Source organism: Dendrobium catenatum, unplaced genomic scaffold (assembly GCF_001605985.2).
Source record: "Dendrobium catenatum unplaced genomic scaffold, ASM160598v2 fragScaff_scaffold_898, whole genome shotgun sequence".
NCBI classification, from domain to species: domain Eukaryota; kingdom Viridiplantae; phylum Streptophyta; class Magnoliopsida; order Asparagales; family Orchidaceae; genus Dendrobium; species Dendrobium catenatum.
The window spans coordinates 311,040-333,009 of record NW_021319360.1 but is presented as its reverse complement, the minus strand read 5'-3'; the positions used below and the strand labels follow the sequence as shown (position 1 = coordinate 333,009).

General features: G+C 30.2%; 1 protein-coding gene across 4 annotated transcripts in view; it reads left to right on the top strand.

The window, feature by feature from the left end:
- The first annotated feature begins 18,532 nt into the window (after positions 1 to 18,532).
- Positions 18,533 to 21,970, top strand: part of LOC110110515 — a 47,889-nt gene continuing 44,451 nt past the window's right edge. Inside the window, exon 1 of one of the 4 annotated variants that reach the window (XM_028697201.1) lies at positions 18,533 to 18,970. In XM_028697201.1, coding sequence (XP_028553034.1) covers positions 18,793 to 18,970 — 178 coding nt within the window. In that variant the 5' untranslated portion in view covers positions 18,533 to 18,792. The remainder of the gene's footprint in view (positions 18,971 to 21,970) is intronic. The other 3 variants (XM_028697202.1, XM_028697199.1, XM_028697200.1) reach the window with 3 other exon arrangements.

The following is a 21,970-nucleotide window of genomic DNA, read 5'->3' as shown; positions in this document are numbered from 1 at the left end:
CGTAATTGTTCATTGTGTGATCTTGAGTTTCTTCTTGTTGGAGATGGATCTCTCATTACAGGAGCGCATAGAATGTGTCCAATCTATTGGAGAAGAGAATTCCGTATGGTTGATTTAAACGGATTGAACTGCGGCGGCAAGCATTTTAGTATATGTATGCATGACATCCTCTGCCTCATATTGGATCCAGAGGCGAATGTTGTCAACGATAGATTTGATCTTGGTAGATAGGCTGAAGCGTCTGGTCCTTCATGGGATGCGATAAAGCTCGTTTTTAACTGCATTAGCGAGACCTGCTTGTGGCCTGAAGAGCGTAGTTCAAGAATCGTCCAAGCTTCATGAGTTAGAGGCAGCGGTGATGATGTAGGGAAGAATAGATGGGAGATAGTTGAGAAGAGGCCGAAAGAAGATTACTGTCGACGATACGCATTTGTTGAAAGCGGCAGAACCATCGTCTGGCGGAGCTTGAGTCGTGCCGGTGAGAGTGACGGCGGTATACGTTGGTTGAGAATTGTTGGAAGAATTTGGATTCTCCATATCGGGTAAATTCTCAGAGAGGTGAGGGATGTGGCGCAAGGTTCTTGTATATTCGAAACAGAGAATTTGAGCGGTTGCGGACATGACGACGGTGGCGTCGGACTGGTTTTCTTGATCGACGGAGGGAATTCAGAGTTCGCTAGATTCTTGTTCTCCGCCATGGCTCTGATCATGAAAGGAAGAGTGGCAAAAGACAGAAGAAGATAAGAAAGAAGATAGAGTTGGGGAAAGAAGAAAAAGAGAATGATTTGTATTCCGCAACTTACATTACAGTGTTCTCTATATATAGAGTTTAGACAGGTAAATAGTAAATAACGAGTGTAGTAGCAAGTGTATATAGAAGCGAGTTGTATCCGTTGATATCAAGTAAGCTCCACATTATTCCAAATAGGCTCTAAGCTTTCATAGATTTGTGAATCATAACATTGCAATTTTGTTGATACATACTTCTTAAGCGCTCTTGCAATACCCTTTTTTTCCTCCAAAAGGGGTTATAAGTCTGCATTATTATGAGTCGGTGCTAAGTTCCGTATGACTGATCTATCAAATTTTTAAAACTTGGGCTCGCCATGATTATTCACATTGACCATGTAGGGGGCGAGCGTGAATTTATTAAAATAATTTCAAAGCAATGGAAATATAAGACTTAAAAAAAAATTGTACACAATAAATTCGAGAGCATCTAGACCCAAAAATACTAAATTCCACCCAAATATAAATACAAAATTTATTATACAATTAAATCATTTAAACTAAACTCTAATCTTAATGCACCATATATAGATAAACCTGATGCATGAACCCAATAATTTCACCGGAAGCAGCCACAACTATCAAACCTGAACATGAATGATTAAAATATTAGTGTGATTACGAATAAAACAACTCAGTAGGTGAAACCCCACTAAGGAAAACATAAAAAATAAGGCATGAGGCATAAATATGACAAAAAATGAGAATACAAGTAGAAAACTGTTATATGATATGAGATTTTTTAATATGCAACTTAATTTATGTGAAAGCTGTAGAACTCACAAACAATTATTTTGCCACTAATAATCATTGATTCAAATGCAGACTCATATACTTGTGCCGCAAGTATGCCGATGTTTAATGCATTAAGCATGACATTAGTATTTCTTATTTTTCTTTGTTATTAATTTATATATAATATTTAATAGTTGATTACTACCAATACCTGTCGGGAAAGAGTAAGCATGATCCAGGAATCCAATGATTTTCATATTAGAAGTCGTGTCACTCTAAGGACTGCGGTTCGGGCTAGTCATTATCCATAGATTAAATTATGATATTGACAAGATTAACACCAAGCTTGTTATTGTAATGCATAGTTTGCAATTCATTAATAGTGTTTTGACAAAGTGTTATTAAACATAATTAAGTCAATTATATTTATTGCAAATTCATAATTGTGCATAGATAATAATTATTCAGAGCAATCATGATAATCATATAATACATATAATAAATAAACTATGAACATCAAAATGACAACACTAACTATTAGAATCCAAATCCAAAATGAAACAGCATGTGGGAACGATTATCACATTTATCAACACTTATTCAATAAAATGAGTAGCAAGGGTAAACCCCTAACAAGATAAATAGTTTATCATTTTACTCAGTAAAGATCACCTACTAGAGTAGACCATAACAAAGCCCCCCTTTTTTGATCATGCACTGATTTCTCAATCCAAAAATGTGGTAATCAAGAGAAAACCTTATTCATAGGTAATTCAAATCAATTACATTCAAGGCTTAACATTAAAACTGATTAAATATATTACATTAATCAATTAAAAAATATTTTGAATAGAATAATTATAATCCTATCTTTCACATTGCCAAATTAGTGTTTTTAATAATTTCTATATTAATTCATTAATCAATATCTCTATGAAAATCCTGATACAATTTTTTAAGATGCATCTAACCAACTCTAAATTGATTTACTATAAATTTTTTTACCAACAATATTCGCTTAAAATCTCTTAATAATCTCAAATACTTTTGGAGACCAAATAATAACTCGTGGAAACATACTTAGAGTTGATCAAGGTAATTAAAATTTAAATATAAATTAAAAGATTGCTAGAATAAGATTTATCTTATTTCTAAAGTAAAAAGAAGAGTTCAAATCCTAACTCTATATAATAATCATAAAGGAAAACTTATAATTTTTTAAACATATATAAGGTTCCTAAATTCTAATCACAGAAAAATATATAATCATTAATTATAAACCGTAGAAATAAAATAAGATTTGGATTCTACCTCAGTGTAACAAAGAAGAAGAAGAAGAAGAAGGAAATTTCATGGAAATCCTTGTTGGTTACCTCTCACAATAATTAACCTTTCATCTACTTTGCAAGGCTATTACACAACAACCTCTTCAAACTTCTAATCTTAAAAAAAAAAAAAAAAAAAGAGAAGAGATAATGGTGGGGGTGAAAGAAATAAATAGGAGAAGAAAGTGTCAATGACTGCCGTACTTCTATCTACATCTACTTCTCTTCCTATTGACCTATTGAAAGCATCAAACAAAGCATCAACCATGAACACTAAATGACCACTTTCTTTATCTTGTTGTGAATTTTTGTGTGCATATGGAGGCTGACGTTGACCTATCACCTCCTCGACCCTGCTCACGACATTGTGTTTGACTTTGTGCTTCCCTTCATGGCAGTGCTCTCCCTCTTTTTCATGCCTAAATCCCGATCAAGGACCTTAAAAGGCACAATTGAATTAATAAGATAGCTGAGATGAATGAGAACGTTTAGTATAACTCACATTTGTCAGTATGCTATTATATATCTCACACTTTAAAGATTTACCCTCAAATTCAAATTCATCTCGAGAAATTGTGCATAAGACAAAAAAACTTAATTAAGCTAATTTCTAAAGCATATATATTTCATTTCATCATCATCAAGGTTCACTTAATTTTAAGCTTTTACACATGCCATTCAAGTGCAAATTCATTGGCATTAAAACATAAAATATAAAGAGCAACTAATATGAAGTTCGAATTCATTGCATACCATAATTCATTGTTTCCACATCATACCAATTTCCTATTTCATGCCCATCCAAGAAATATGAAAACACTACAAGATAATCGCCTAACGGCAGTTTTTTCACGGAAGGACAAATTTCGGCGATAATGAAATTTTCATCAATTTTTTTCGTTGATATAAATCGGTAGGTAATTAAATTGGGACAAGTTTAATTTTGGCTGCAATTATTGGGAGATTTTCTGGCGGCCTATAGCTAATAGTAACTTGGGCTATTATGGGATCAGTTATGTATGCTAATGTTGGTGATGATTCTCTTTGCTCATTAGGGCGTGAGTTCATAGCCTTTTTGCCTCTGGATGATTATGATATTTGTTCACAGATCTTATGGTGTTTTTTGCTCTATTGGTCTGGGACAGTTAGAGGTTATCTCTGGAAGTGACAATGGCTAGTTTTAATAATATGGGGGCTATTTCTAATACTTTGTTTACGATGAATGAGTTGTGGGATGTTAGGTGGTAGGGATATTTGTCAAGCTAACTTATGGCTGGACGAATGAATTGTCCTGGTGTGTGATTTTGTTGATTATCGATGGTTGAATTGTTATCGCCCTTTCTGTGTGTTCGGTGGACGTTGATCGCTTTGTGATGGTGCATATTGATTGATTTCACTTAAGCTTTGGATTTTAACGATTTTGTCTGTGGTTGATGTATTGTCGAGTCATTAATCTAATTTTTTTCTCATGTGGTAAGGTCGTAAGACAAAAAAAATAATGATGTTATATTTGGATTGTTGTGAGTTTGGTTGTGGTAATTTTTGTAGATGTTTGTGGAATTCATGTAGGATTTGTTTGGTTGTTGTTTGCTGTTGTAGTTTGGGGTGGTGGTGTGGTTTTGCCCTTGGTTGTGTCCATAGCTTTTGGGGTGGTGTTTTGATTCTTGCTATGTTTATTTTTTGGGTGTGTTCCGGCGTTTTTGTTTTTTCGTGAATTCATGCATTGTTTGTGTTTGGGCTTTGGTTGGGATGGCAATAACAGAAAAAAATGCTATTTTGCTCTCTCAACCAGAAAAACGCGCGAAAGGGAGAAGGATCGTTACCTTAGCAAAAACACATAAAATGGCGTTCGATTGGAGCAGCACCACGACATTTTGGAGTTTTGCTGTATTTTGCCGTGAAAAATGGAGTTCTCCGTTGGAGATGCCTTGAGTGCATATACGTAATGATACTTAAGATAAGTGAATCTAAGTAACTGTTATGTCTACTTAGTACCGCCCAATAAGTTAATAATTATGGCATGAATCATTAGTTACTTGTATCTCAAGAGAGTATAGCGCATATGAGATGAAGCTTTGGTACTTGGTGGGAATATCGGCGAGTTGTTCTTGTGTAGATATATGATGTGTTGTCATGTCCTTGGATTTAATACAATGTAAATTAGAATATAAATAGGTACATGATGCTAATGATGTAGAAGATGAGATAGATCCACCATACTAGGAAGAGACCCATGATTCTATAAATACCTAAAAAAAGTTGCAAACTATTAGCTTGGGACTTATTTGAGACCAAATAGCCTTTTTGAGAAGACAAATATGTGTGGGATATTGCAATCTTTAAATCCAAGTGATTAAGACATGTAAGCAATCTCATCAAGATGACTATGAAGAAACACGTACACATTACAGATATTTATCTAAATAATTTTCCACCTGTTTGTTTTTGCCATGATGAGTAAAATTTGGATATTGGATTTCATATTCTTCGTTGTAGCCATTTGCAACCAATCTGATCACATATCTTGCCATAGAGCCATCTGAATTAGTTTTGTTTTATATATCCATTTACAACTCGAAATATTGTGTGTTGTTGTTTTAGGAACAAGGAAGTTCCCTAAGCCTCTAAAGCTTGAAATCCTATGATATTGCTTTTCTTCAAACCTCTTCCTTAACTGCTTTTGTATAACAAGTTGGATCATATGAAGTAATAATATTTTGTTGCTAACTAACAATATGGGCCCTGGCGGTGGTAGAACCAGGTGAACCTTGAGATGACCAATCTATAGTCTAGTTATCATAATATGTCTAGATATATTGTGAGGAGGTATAATTATTGTGAGGCAACCCGAGATGATGATGACTATGTCTTGGAAGAGTAAGAAGCAAGTTGAGTGGAGAAATAAATAGTTAGACTATGTGGTGGACTAAAAGAATGTGTTTGTTGATTGGATGAAATTTTGGTGGCCATGATAGTGGGGAGTTTTGCGAGTAAGAAACTCTAGAAGCAGGAACTAAGACCTGAGAAGAGTGGATGTGTGGGATGTTCGATAAAGGAAAAGTATTTTCATGAAAAATCACATTTTTTTGAATTTATGACTTTTTTAGTAACAAGATTAAGGAATTTGTTTCATTTATGTGTTGTAGCATAACCATGAAAGACACATGGTGTGAATTTTGTAGAAAAGTTATGAAGTGAATGAAGGTGTAACCATTGGTAATAAAGATATGGGGAATATTCTCTTATCCCACAACCATTGGTAACAAAAAAAGAGTACATTCATTCTAAGTCACTAATTAGCAAGAGTTTAGAGTTGATGGACAAGCAAGCTATGGGGAAAAATCTCTAATCCCTCAACATGAACACTATGTTCAACTTTCTAGTGCTACCACTATACTAACATTATGAATGCATTGTCTGAATTGTATAGAAATTCCTCCATAATCAACAATGTACATAAAAGGCAAGCTTTTTAAATCTCTTGTTAGGATGAGTATTTTTCATCAATCACATCAGTAATTTCAAATCAATGACAAAATAATTAAAGTTCTTTAGCCTTAAGTTCAATGATAAGATCAATGCCCTAAGATTGCTCATATTATTTCCCAAGAGCATGGATGATATTATAATATTCATTAGTAATTCCTAAATCTTAAGATGTTAGGAGGAGTTTTGTTCATCGATTACATCAATTATTTCAATTGATCACACAATAGCTAAACTTCTTGAGCAACAAATTCAATAATAAGATCAATGCACTAAGGTTGCTCACATTATTGTCCAAGAAAATGAATGGTATTATAATATTTATTAGCAATTCATATGGCTCATATATGTTAGGAGTTTTGTTCATCGATCACATCAATAATTTCAAATTGATCATATAATAGTTAAACTTCTTGGTCATCGATCAAATTCAATAATAAGATCATAAATGCATTAAGCTTGCTCACATTATTGCTCAAGAGAATGGATAATATTATAAGTAGTACTTCATATGGCTCATATACTTTAAATTCATTATATGTTAGGAATTTTGTTCATCAATCACATAAACAATTTCAAATCAATCACAAAAGCATTCATCTTCTTGAACATCAAATTCGATAATAAGATTAACTTCCTAAGCTTACTCACATTATTTCCCATGAGCATGAATAATACTATAATATTCATTAGTAATTCTTATGGCTTGTATCCTTTTCTAAATTTGTAGATGTTAGGAGGAGCTTTGTACGTAGATCACATAAAAATTTTCAAATCAATCATAAAATAGTTCAATTCTTGAACATTAAGTTCAATGATAAGATCAAAGCTCTAAGCTTGCTCACATATTTCCAAACAGCATGGATAATATTATAATAAAGATCTCATTCTCAATGAGTATATTAAATGTCATAAGAAGTATGAAGTTTCTTAAAAGTTAATAATAGTAGGCATCATAGACAATAATATAGAAAAAGGCGAATCAAAATGTAATTATAAGAAACAATATTTAAATAATAATAACAAAAAAAAAGTTTCAAAAAAACTCGAGCAGACCTTCCACTTTTTTTAACATTTTTGAGCAAATTTAGGTTTCGTTTGAGACGGCTTTCTTTCTGCTTTTTAAAGCAGCTTTCCGGTATACAAATTTTATTTTTTATACTAAAAGCTGCTTTAAGAAGCAATAAAAAAGCTGTCCGAAATGAAACCTTAGTCGCACTTTATTACATGCTGCATTGACATGGTATCGAACTCAACACCTCTCATTCTTTTTGGATTTTATCTCCTATATTGTTAATCTGTTTTGGTGACGGTAGCTTTTTTGGGGTTTCTATGAGCCTTCATTTATTTGTTGTACCTCTTGTTTTATTATTAATATATTTGATTTGATTGGGAAAAAAAAAAAAAACAATTAAACTAAGCTATGTCATATTAAGGCAAAACAAATATTTTGTAAAATACACTTTGTATCTTCAAGGAGCTAAATAAGACTTAAAAATTTTATCTTGTTCTTACCAGCCAAATTTACATAAAGGAATCAGATCTATTTATGCTCAAATATTTTTAGAAATGGGCTGAAATTTTGTATACAAATTCAAATAAGTTGAATTCAAACATTTATAAGCAAAAATTATTAGCCAACATTGAAGCCTTTCTTTCTTTTCGCTATTTTCATAGCATCTCCTGTTGATCTAGAAAATGCAAGCATGTTCATTTCCACATGTCCACGTTGTGCCTTATCATGCACTATGACAAGTGATGATCACGTCCTTAATTAATTATTTTCATCGTAATTAAAAAAAGTCATATTCAAACCAACATATTTATAGATTTAGGCTTCGTTTGGGATGACTTTCGTGATGCTTCTTAAAGCAATTTTTTAGTACACAAATTAAAAATTTTGTTCTGAAAAACTATTTTAAGGAGTAGTAAGTAAGCCGTCCCAAATGAAGACTTAACGCATTTTATAATATCATCATTAACGGTTTGTTAATTTGGGAGTTGGGACAGTTTAATTACTATTTTATTTCTCAAACAATGGCTTAATTTGCGACATATTTTTTACTGCTTTCTAAATTAGATTTTTTAACACAAAAAATATTATTTAAAAAAAAATTGTACTAAAATGCTACTTTATAAAGCATTAAGAAAGATGTTCTAAATTAAGCCTACAATTATAATTTTATTTGATTATTAATTTCTTATTATTTTGTTACTATTTTTTTTTTTTTAATTTTGTAACATGAAGCGATTTTTTATAACTAAAATCACTAATGTGTGGTAGCTATATATAAGAAAGTTGTGTTTGATTTTTTTTTAATTAAAAATTTATAATAATTACAAGAACTTTAAGAAAAGTCTCTTAGCCCACAACAACTTTATAACAATCTTTATAAAATAATGTTGCTATCTCAAATAGACCCTAAGCCTCCTAATATCGTGCAAGCTTAGATGTTTGGTAGATTATAAACTTTATTACATTCTATGTATATATAGATAATTAATATTTGTTTCTAACTTCTTCCTTCATATGATCACATGCATTAAATCATAGGTGAGTGATTTTGTGTAGATTGAAATAAATTATTCAATAAATATGTCAAGATAAAAATTTACATTGGGCATGCATGTCATGTCTGCTTATCTAATTTGACAATTTAGTACAAACCTATGACATTTTGTGGAGAAATTATTACATGCGAAGATTGGACGCAGAGAATCGTCCGATTTATTTTTGTGAATAGTAAAAGTGCAGTAAGCTGCGCTTTTACTGTTCACCACTACACTTTTACTGTTCATTGAGACAAAATCGAATGATTATATATATTCAAACTCCGCACGAAATAAACTCTCCATTTAGTGGGAAATATGCCTCTGACTATCATTGGCAAAATGATGCATGTAATGCATACACACATTCTTCATCATATCATGCATATTAAAATTAAATAATAAAATTGTGAATATAAATAATTATGATTTGGTTTGTTTAAATATATTTATATAGAATATTGCAAATAATTTTTTTTTAGCAAAATTAGGACATGCTACCTAAATTTAATTAAAAAAATTAATATATTATTACAAAAAGTAATGAGACTAATAAATTATGAGTTATAATTTTATTATTTTTAAATTTGGAAGATCATATATATTACAAATAGAAATAGTTGGATTTTAGTTTTATAAATTTATAATTATCAGTGCTCCACAAAAAGTACTTTTTTTTATCATAATTGTTCACTGATATTTTTAAAATTACACTCTGAATTTATTTAATAAAATTATCTTACACGTTAATTGGCAATGTAAAATAGACTTTGTAGTCAATCGCTTGAATATTTGAATTCATTTCTGATTTATGATAATATTTGAGATTTAATTAAGATAATCTAGCTAGTATTATTATTCTTTAATAAGAAGAGTATTATTAATTAATATATTAGCATGTTCAAGTGTTTAGTAAATTGTGATAATTAATTAAGATCATTTAGATTTATTAGAAATTAACAATGATAATTAATTTTAAAAAGTAACTAATATTTATACTAATTAGGGAATAATAAAAAATTTAAATAACTTTTAATCTAAGCTTATTTTGATTAGCAAACAATATCCATCCATTAAAGTTTTAATCAAAAATAATTTTGATAATTCCATATAAAATTATAAACTTATAAATTCATAAAGTATAATAAGTTATTGTTAAGTATTTATTATTTTAAATTTGGATATTAAGTATAATTTTACTTAAAATAACTAAAATTTAAATTACAATTTAAATTGTAATTATAGTTTGTTTAACATAAATTAATTGTTTATAATATCGGGAAACCAAATAATTTAATATCTAACTAATGATTATTTTTGTTTCTTATATTAATTAGGAGTTGAATAAATTAGTTTGTAAGATTAGTATTTAGTTTAATTAGCTGTGAATTAACTGTTAAATTATTATCATTAAATACATAGTTTTACTATTTACTTATCAATATATAGAATATGGATCGATCCATACAACTTGAGAAGCATAACCCTAATTAGTTTTGGATAATTTTGTTATCAGAAGCCATTAAATAATCAGACTAGAGGATATTTTGAGACAAATTTAATTAAAGTCAACTTCTCACCGTTTGGTTCTTAACAAATTTATTATTTATTAATATTACTACATCAACTAATTAATTTTAAAACTATGAGGATTATTGGCCAGCCCAATTTGATTTGGGATGATCATTCTAATGTCTACCTCTAATGAACAATCATAATACCTCTCATGGTGGGATCATTCCGATCGGGTCATGGTAGCTCAAAAGAAGTGAGCCTGAACCAACTCATTTTCTTAAAGCCTAAAAATATTGTTAAATTAAATCTTTGTCCTTTCTATTTTTTCATCAAGTCATCATTCAAATATTGCTTGATTGTCCAACAATTATTGAATGATCATAAAATCATTATGCAATCGTTGAACCATCATAGTTTTCAAACTACCACTGAACATTCAAAATTATTATGTGTAAGAATTTTATGATGGTAGAGGAAGACTTTATCATCTTATTATTGAATAAAAATCATGCATTGATCAGGGATAAGTTGAGAGAACTTCATAGGAAATCGAAAGATTTTTATGTGAAAACTAAAGAAAGATATAAACTATAGGATTTGGCATAGGTGGAATGATTCCACCAGTGTTAGTTGTATATTGAACTAGAAAGAGTTTTAGCTTATGATGTTAGAAAGTTGAGAAATAAGCAAATTCCAATAGTTAAAGTCCAATAAAAAACATAACTAAAAAAGAAGCTACTTGGGAGAGGGAGTTATAGATGAGATAGTTGTATCCCAATTTAATTATGTAATTTGACATCTAAGTTTGGACACATCTAGGTTCAGCATATGATTTAACTTGTTTTAACCATGATTAAAAAAACTAAATGTTTGAACTTTTGTATTTGAACTCTTTTACATGTGTTTGGAAGTGATATGTATGTATGAAAAGGTGTGCATGTGCTTTGGAGTGAGTCCCAGGGTTTGAACATATTTTGGAAATTTTGGATTTTTTTTCTTTAGAGCACCTTAATATCAAGTGCTTTGACCTCTAGGCATGCACCGTGTTGACTGGCACCTATGTGCTTAACATTGGCGCCCCAATATTGTGCTCAAAAGAGTGGTTGTCATCAAAGAATGATAATTAAAAATATCTTAAAATTTTGGATATCATTTATTTAGGCATATGAATTCCCTTCACATGCATATTAGCCATGCATTTGCAAAGAAATATACTTGACTCAAAAAAATCTATAAAGTAATTCCTATAAATATGGTGGCTCCCCTCCCCACCCCAAAAAAATTTCATTCATTTTACTTTAGTATATAGAAAATTCTCTATGCTTTCTTGACATACATCAATTTCGAAGAGTTCATTTTATCCACTGGATGTAATGTTTAGGATAAAGTATCATTCCCTAGCCCATATTTTCATATATACATTAGATGACCCTTATGACTCCCATTGCACATCATAATTCATTCACTACATATCTGACTCTTATATCTCTACTTGGATGCATGAATAATAATAAGTTGCCATCACCATTTTCTTCCTTCACACTATATTAATCTCACAAATAAAAAGCATTAACACTTTCAATATGTATAAATATCATAGAAATATTTAGAATTTCACATTTATGGCAGAACATATGAAATTATAAGGTTAATTTATACACATATTTCAACAGTTACTAGTCATATATAATAATCATAATAGTATTTTAGAGCTCTTATCCTTCTATAATGACTTTCATTAGTATCAGTATACTCTATCTATGTACTTAAAACATCATATAATTAGAAATACCCATTGAAAATGTATAATAAATATGTCAAAATTTGTAGAATAACAAGAATAAGAATATATCAAAAGGTACACTGTTAAAATTTCCTATATATAAATTTAACCAAATTTGTGTGTCATCCATTCAATTAAAAAGCCAAAAAAATAAAAATTAATATTATTAAAAATAAAGATAGGGTAAATGTAACCTACTTTGATTTGAATAACTTTTCTAATTGGCCCAACATATAAAAACATCATGAAGATGCCCGCAATGAACTTTATCTCACTAGAATTCTCTCCCCCTCTCTCTCTCTCTTTAGGTGGCTTCCCAAAGGATGAAATGAGTTTAGAAAATGAATTTTGATATTTATATAAAAATTTAGAAAGCAGCATTGTGGCACCAAAATACCCATCATGATATCATCTCTGTATTTCTTGATTTATTTAAAATATAGAGAATCCAATGCCGCTTCGCTCAAAATCCAATGTCATAGTCTCCCAATGAACATTCTATTCTACCATAATACAGAGAGCTCATCATCATAACTCTCAAAAGTCAGCACCATAGCGATCCCAAGGAATTTTTTATAAACACATATTTTCTATTTCAATTCAAACCCAATGAAACCTTATGATTGATTTCTAGCAAAAAACAATACATAAACATTCACATACATTTAAAAATGTATAATTTAAATATGCTAGTCTTACCATATCAGTTTAGGTCATTACAGTTAATTGATTATTGCTGAAGTATTTATTACAATTTTTATAATAGTATTAAGAATTTTAACAATTTCCTTAACATTAACTCTTCTGATTTTGTTTATTTTGAGGCTATTGATCTATGCATTGCTCTTATAAATAATGACTTAGGTTTCTTAGTGAATTAAATATTCAATATCTTTCATCAACCAAAAATATTTTTCAATTAAATGCCCTATTAATGGGTGGAAGAAAAATATTAATATTTGACTCCACTATTTAAAATTTTTAATGATTTTAGTCATTTAAAGTGTTCAGAATTAGGATATCCATAAGAATATTCTTCCTGAATATGTTTAATGGGGTGTAATTAGATGACTTATGCTAAAGGTAGTTAGTGAGAATGATGACTCTGTTTTTTTTTATTAGTCTATTTATTTGTGGAAATTGATCAATTTATTAATATAGGGTCTTATATTTGCTTGATGAGTATTTAAATTACTTTTGAAAGGCACTAATGACCTCGCAACTAGTTATTTATGCTTGTAATATCTAAAATACATATGTTTTCAACCTCCACCATTGCAACTAGCTAGAGTAGGAACCATTTGACTACTAAGTACTTTATTGTTTGTGTGATTTGGTTGGTGTTTGTGTTGTTACTCACTAGCCATTTTTAAGATGTCAAAAGAGGGAGTAAGTGTTTGATTGTATTGTTTATTTTCATTTGTGTTGTGTTCTTTTATTTGTGTTTCGGTATGTGTAGTAAGTAATTGTTGTTTTTTACTTATATTTGTTATTTGTGCTTACACGTGTCTTGAAATTGATTTCTTTCATTTAAAAAACTATGCTTGTCTCGTAAATTTCTTTAAAATTGTTATCTCTACATTTTAATTGACTTGATATTAATAGAGGCATAAATTGAGGAGGAGAACTATTTTTATAAAATTTATAATTTGTTTCATATAATAACTTCTATTTGATATATGACCCAACAAAAAATATTTATCATCATAAAAAGAGGAAAATTTTTAAACCCCATGAGCCCATAAGCTTATTGAGGTTCTGATGATTATAAATATTATTAGTTACATTGATTTTTGACTAATGAGTTTGAGTGTGAAGATCAATTCTATTTATGCTAACATTTCAGGTATAAAGTAGATGGATGCCGATGCAATATTGGATATACAACATGTGGCAATCATAAGCTGATGAAAGTGCACTTAACTTAAGGTCAAGTACGAGATATTAGTGAAGAATTTGTAGCCATGACGAAGAAAGAAGAAAGCTGAGATATCAATGACTTGTATTTTAATATTTATTGAGTCTTCTTCCACATACCAGGTATATGAATTATGTGAAACAATCAAGCACACATATATAAGAACTAAATTTTAGATAAAAAAATGCCTAAGAAATAGCTTAATATGATTAACTACAATACTTGATCTATTACAAATTGTATTGTACGGTTTAGATTGTAATGTATAATGTACGTGTATGATATTTTTAGTGATTCAAAAAGATCAGGTCTTCTTGTTTACCAAAAAAATTCAAAATTATAATTTTAGCACTAATAATACTATATGATGACAATTGGATAGTATAATCAATTATATTCAAAATTACATAACCATCATATGCTTCTTTACTTAAATAGGTAAATTCAAATTTGAACTAATCGTAATGTATGGTATAAATCATAATATAGCATTAGCTAAATAATTACCTAATTAAAAACCATGAATTAAGGAGCATATTAAAAATCAAATTCATAAAAATTTTGTACCATACGATATCAATCTTATAGTCCAAATAAACAAAAATGATTTTTTTTAAATAAACCAATTATACTAATCCTACCGTATGATCAATAAATTAGATTATACAATCCAGTCAAAATTTTTAATAAAATATCCTTTTAGGGTTTTAAATTAAGCCACCCTACAAATATCGATCCTTTTCTAAAATCCCTAAAAAAGTATTTTTTATATCTTCCGGAAAGGCTACTAAAAAGATTAAGAAGTTTTCTTTTATAATATCTCTTTTCCTTTGAGATTTTTCACTTTGTTCAAGAGAGGTTCATGAGAGAGTTTGCACCATTGGTTGTTTTCTCAAAATATATCCTTAAATGCTCTGATTTGAGAGTCTAAAGCTATATCTAAATAACTTTTTGCATGTTTTTCTTTTAAAGATCATTTGATATTGTGGAGTTTTTCGGTGTACTTGGAATCTGGCAAGTGGGCTAGGGTAAGTAGACATGCTTTTCAAAGAAAAAAAGAGATGTAAGGGTTTCTCCAATACCCATGAAGCAATGAGAAAGTAAAATTCTCAAGAAGATGATTTGGAGAGTAGACATAGGTACTTCCATTCTTTTTCATACTTTATTACTTTTATGCTACCTATAGAATCATGTTAATGATATCTATTTATAGTTTATGGCTCCCAACAATACAATGAATGTTATGAATAGATTTTAATTATTGTTAAAATTATAATTTAAGATTAAACACAATATTATAATTTTTTAAAAGAAAGAGTTGTTTTAGCTTTAAAATTGTATTTTATTAAAATAAATAAATCTTACTCTTTATTTTTTTGAATCATCTTCAAATAACTTTTTTTTTCAATTAAAAGTTATTTATTAGTTCATTATGTAAATTATTATCAAATTGCCTCTTATTAATATTTCATAAACTTCTCTAAAAGTTTTAAAAATCACAAAAATTAATGCCCATCTTATATGCGTTACACTCTACATCTTGGACTATATTGCTTTGTAGAAGGTGTTCTCCTTAAGCATGATAAGAATAATATTATTTTTGCTAAAATAGTTTTCATGGTCAAAGAGGAGGATGCATTTTTAGATACCCTTGAGGTAGGATGCCATGATAGAGGACACTATAAGGGCTGAAGAGGACCATGCTACACTATAAGGCATATATAGTAATGAAGAGTGAGCTAGCTTAGTATATTATAATTGGATATGCAATTTTACTATAATATTAGATTAATAAAAGGCATTCCAAATTTGGGGAAGAGATATGCTGAGTTTTTTGGCAATAGAATACCAAGGATGCTTGACTAGAAGAGGAATAAGGTGCTCATGAGGAATGTCCATGACTAAAGACATGTATTAATTTGTTTATGGTGTAGAAATTTAAAGAGTTGATGAAGAGATGCATATAAGGTGTTATTATTTTTCATTTCTTATATTCTTCAAGGTGTTACCCATCCTAAGCTCACATATAGAGCCGATGGGGCATAATTCTATAAGTTTATTACATATACTCTCACTCAACATATCATAATTATGATTATAAGAAGAAATTGAGCACCACTATTTTTAGACAATAGAGGAGGCAATGAAATTACAGCTTGATACAAGCCAATAAATTATATCCTAAAAAGGGATAAATAAAATTTCTACCAATATTTTGGAGTTAAGAAGTGGTCAAATAAAGCCAAAATTAATTATATGATGTTAAAGAGTATTTAAATAGGAATAGAGCAAAAGTAGATGCTCTAACCAATTTTATTAAGTTCTTATATAGGTTATCTCAGGAGAGGAGGAAGGAGAATGAGAAAGAAAGTAAGAAGGTGCTACCACTGACCCAACCTCTAATAAGTTAGAAGAGGAGAAGAAGATGGTGGAGTCAGAGGTTCAATCCATTGCCACTATTTGTGTTTGTAAGGAGAGACAGGAGTCAAGAGATAAATCTTATGTCATTGAGTGTATATACACCGAAAGGAGGACCCAAGGGTTCAATATATTTCCATTGTATGTAGAACAAAGCATTAGATAGTCCATCTTTTGAAACTATACGTATTTGACTATGATTTCACATATCAATTAAAGGATAGGAACAAGCCCATGGATCCATGCACTATTAATCCTCTTTTCTTGATAAATAAGGAGTAATTATGCTTCATTGGTGCTTGGATGTTAAGTATGGTAGACAACTCAAAGGAGCTGGAGATAGGAGTTGACATTGGGAACACAAAGTAGTTTTAAGAGTTAAATACTCTAATTATATGGTTATAAGAGATATTGTGAGAATTCTTTTAACTTATTAAAAGTATGTTACCTACATTTAAATAAAATTTTGTCTAATTTTATTTTTTTTTCAATATATTGATTCTTTAAGTCACTAAATAAGGGAGCAAATTTGCTCTATCTAAAGATCTATTGCTCTAGCATCATCAATCTCTATTTATCGCAAGCTCAAGAGAAAGTATGCTTTTAATTGGTTTGATGTGGCAGTTATGTACGTATGCAATATAACACTTGATATACTTAGTTCCAAAGAAAATTATTTTAAAGGTTATTCATGATTACATACAATTCTTCATAATTAGTAATTTACAATTTAGTTTTAATTCTCTAAAATTTTTAGTTTTCATGCATATTTATTCTTTTATTAAATTAATTGATGATATTGATGAATTTACAAATTGTTTTATAAAAATCTTTCTTATAAATGATTGTACTATTATGATTAGTACTCAATATGTTGCTGCAAAGCATTTTATCTTTCAAGAACCTTATTTGATCCTGCTCATAGATGATTGTATAGTTGTTATTAGTACTTAGCATATTACTATAAAACTATTGCGTGCTAGAATATTCATGGAGATAGAGAGATAATGAGCTTAAAATCTTAGCTTTGAATGAAGATTTATGCACACATTGAGATAAAAGAGAGAGGTGTGCAAAAGTCATATAAGGCGTCAAAATTTTTACGTAAAAAATCTTGAAAAGGATAAAAGTCATTGGGCATGACCCAACTGAAATGATTTAATTATTGTTTGTCATTGGCTACAAAGGATGCCCTTCTTTATGAGAAGGCGTTGTCACAATGTAGCAAATATACATCGAACGACCCATATTGATTCCATGAATTATGGAGCATTCATCAAGCATTGAAGTACCTTAATGATGCTAGAATTAAGTGATATTGGGCTCATTGTTTTGTCTCATCGAGCCGCTCGATTGAACTATAAGTATGTCATATTTGGATATCATTGTATCAACCAATAAAAAATCATCGATTTCGCTCATATTAGACCGAATTTGGTGTCATTAGGTTTGTCTCGTCGAGACATTCAGTTTGACTATAAGTTTGATGAAATCAAACTTTAGATGGTCCCATGGTTAATTTTTGGAAGTTTTCAATTGAGTTATTCCTTGAGATTTGTGCTCGAAGAAGCTGATTTTTGGGGACTTATCAAAAACATTTGACAACCTTATTTGATTTGCAATCAAATTGTTTTATAAAATTTTTTAAGAATGTATTACAAGAACCTTATTGGGGAAAAACAAAAAAATCTTTGAACCTTTATTAATCAATTAAACTATCTTAGAAGATGTATGAAGAAGGTTTGATTACACGTTTAAATAAGAATCAACTGTTTTATAAAATTTGAAGCAATATTGAAAATTGTTATATATTTATGTATGTAATACCTACATCTTTATATTTATTTATGTAACACTTAAATATTTAAATTATATAAAAAAATTATTATATTTAATTTATTTAAAATAAATAATATAATAAAATATTAAATTACTTTATAACTAAATATATAAATATATAAAAAAATTATCATATACGTGTAAATCCCCTATTAAATTTCATATGAAGGGGAAGACCAATAGCTAGCTGCATATCCATAGAACACAATGTAAAACAAATAAACATCGTGCGCAAAATCTCTCTCAAAATCTACATTTTCCCCAAAACCTCTGCTTTCTTTCTCGCGCCGCTCACTTTCATTGCCCATTCATCCTCACACGCTCTATCTTGGCTGCTCGATCCGCTCTTTTCGCCTCCACGCTGCCTTTGATGCTCCCCTTCCGTCTGCGCTAGGGTTTCAATCTCGCCGCTGTCCAGTCGCGGTTTGAAGGAGATGGTGTCTGGTACAAGGCTTGAAGGCGGAGGTGGTCAGGTCATTCCTGTTCGCATTCGGAAGACGATCCAGTCAATTAAAGAGATCGTGGGCAACCACTCCGACGCTGATATCTATGCGGTGCTCAAAGAGACAAATATGGACCCCAACGAGACGGCGCAAAAACTCCTCAACCAAGGTTCGCTCCGCATCCAAATTCTTTTCAACTTCTGTTGTTTGTTTTCTCAAATGCTCCCAACTCGGACTTCAGTCATGAAAGAATGATCTAATAATGCAATTTTGACGAGGATTTCTATTGTATTTGATGAGTCTTAACGGCGATAGCTGAGAATGGAAGTGAGGTGCTTATTAACAAGTATTGGTAGTTCAAAACTGAGGTTTCTATCTTTGGTTGAGTTTTGCTCGGAGTTTAATTTGTGAAAGACTTTTTTTGAATGGGCAGCTTGGTTACTGTTTCAGTGCTGTGACTTTCTCGAATTTTAGCTTTGTGGTATAAGTTATCAGTGTAAATTCTACTGTAGTTTTTGAATATGCTAAAATTTTTAGTTGGCCCTTGAATCTGAACTCCTATTATTGCACATTCTAAATTGGATTTGATAGCATGATCTGCTTTCTAAAATTTACTTAAAGCTAAGATTTTTAAGGTTTTATTATTTGTTGTGCTGAGATGTCCTTGGGGTGGTTATGAGAAGGCTGCAGTACTGTTTGAAGAATTCTCATATTTGTTGTTACTTTCAAAGGCATAATCAATTGTTTTTGCATTCATAATTTATGTTAGGAACTGATTTTCCTACTGAAGAAAGTAACATAAGTGGACTAATACAATATAATAATTAATAATTTCTCAGGAATTCAGATGAACTTCAAATATTCTGGTAGAGTGAAATAGAATCGATGGAGGTTAGAATTTGAAATATGGTGCCTATCAAATCATATAGAAAATGTCATTGTCATTATCCGTAGCCACCCTACTATTTTTTGGCAGTTTCTATAAATTCTTAGTCTCAGTTCATTCTCATTTAGTGCTAATTGAGGTGCTAAATCAATTTTGGCTATAACATTTTGCATTGGTTCTATCATTTTAATCTTTGGTTTACCAATTTTCTTATTAATCATTCCACAATGATTTTATCACGCATCTTATTGATGCATATTCTACCCACTTTTATACCTGCTCAAACCACTTAATTCTATTTTCTAGTTTCATATTTTGAATAGATGCCATAATATGTTAGTTTCCTCATCCATCCTCCTAGTTTTTTCCTGGCATCCATCTTAGCATTTTAGTCGCTTAAGTTGGCCATCAATGACTTCATTTTGGTTCAAAACTTAGATACATAATAAGATAGCTGATCTAATAGCAGTTTAGGAAAAAATGTTTTTGGAGATCTTGATAAAAATTTGGTCAAGAGTTCCTTAATCAATTGTCATGAGTAATTATTAAAATTTAATGATTAATCATGATTGTGTGCACATTTCATTTGATTAAAAAGCTCTTGAATGATTTTCTCTAGGAGCTCCTGACATAAAATTTTCTATGGTTTTGTAGAATTATTTTTAAGTTTGCAATGTAATATAAATTGTCTTGGCCAAACAACTTGGTGGAGGTTGTCTTAATGTGAGTTTCCGCAAACAGTTAGCAAGTGCCTAGTGCCAAATATTTATTTCTAATTGATTTCTTAATGATTCATATGTTCGCTAACTAGTATTTTGGGCCCGACTTGGATCCCTGTGGCCAATGTCCACCCACAAGTTTTGTTTCTTTAGCATTCACGCCACACTTAATGGTTTATTTTGTGTCCATTATTTGTCTATCATTTAGCTTTAATTATTGACAGCAAAGGTTTAGTTAGATATTATTACTTGATTTTTCTTGCCTTATCTTTAGAGTTTACATCTTTCTAGGCTATATGGGAAGAGAAAATTTGAATAGTAGTTATAACATATTGAAGGGAGGGCTTACAAAAAAAGAATGTCCAATATCCTATTGGATTGGTTCTTAATTATTTAAGATTGGCCAATACCATATATATATATATATAATCAACTAGAGGCAAAATTATGGATACAAGGACACAAATTATGGGAAAAATAGGGCAGAGCGCATTAGGACACAATTTTTTTTTGTGAATAGTATGTATTTTATATAAATAGTAAATTTTGCTTTGAAGAGTTTCAATATGGAGATGGGCTAAAAGAAGCTCTTATGTCTTTGTTCTGTACAGAGCCTAAAGAATTAGATAAATAAAGCTTGAATATTTTGAGCAAGGATAATTGGCAAAGATAATGAGAATAGGTTGAATTTACACTCTTTGATCTAATTGACTAATTGTTTTGTATAATCAAGTTATTTTATAAATTTTGGATATTTCTGAGCCTATTTGCTTGTGTCTCCTTCAAAAACAAGTTATAGCTCTCCTATTGAATACAGGCCTAATGTAAAAGCTAGGAAATTTACTTTTGGAGGCATACAATGACTATCATCATCCTCATTTGCATGATATTAACTATTTTGGGTTGGCTTTATAAATCCTTATTTTTCATTTGTTCCTTCCAAGTGTTGTATACGGTTTATAATCTATTATGTGAATGATTTTTTGCACAGCTTATATTGACATTATCTTTAGTCTACATCCTTCAACAATAATTTTATCCACACTTCTTATATGTGCCTTTAATATACTTTATTGTATATGTCCATTTAATATACTTTATTGTATATGTCCAAACCATTTTATTATTCTTCACTATCTTATAAATAATAAGTGCTACCTTCACTGCCTCATTAATATGATCATTCTTCAATCTATTTTTTTTTTATCTATCCACATTATCATCTTGAATTATCATTTTTAGCATGCTTAACTTGGTTATTCATACCTTTTTTACTGCTTAATACTTGGGTTGGGTCAATATAATACTATACATTTATGCACTTGCACAGGAGGGATGGAGGGAGGGGGCTTGTGATAACCACGGTGATAGTAAGGACTGAAAGAAGCGTATTTTGTAATTTAAAAGAATAATATATTTCTCTAGGTATCCTATTTTAGTTATAGGAATTGCTTGAAGTTGTTGCCTATTGAGTTAAGTGATGAGAAAAGGGAACTGAAAGCTTGTGCACATGCATGGAGGGAAGGAGGGAGGTAGGTGAAAATATTACCTTACAATACTCTGA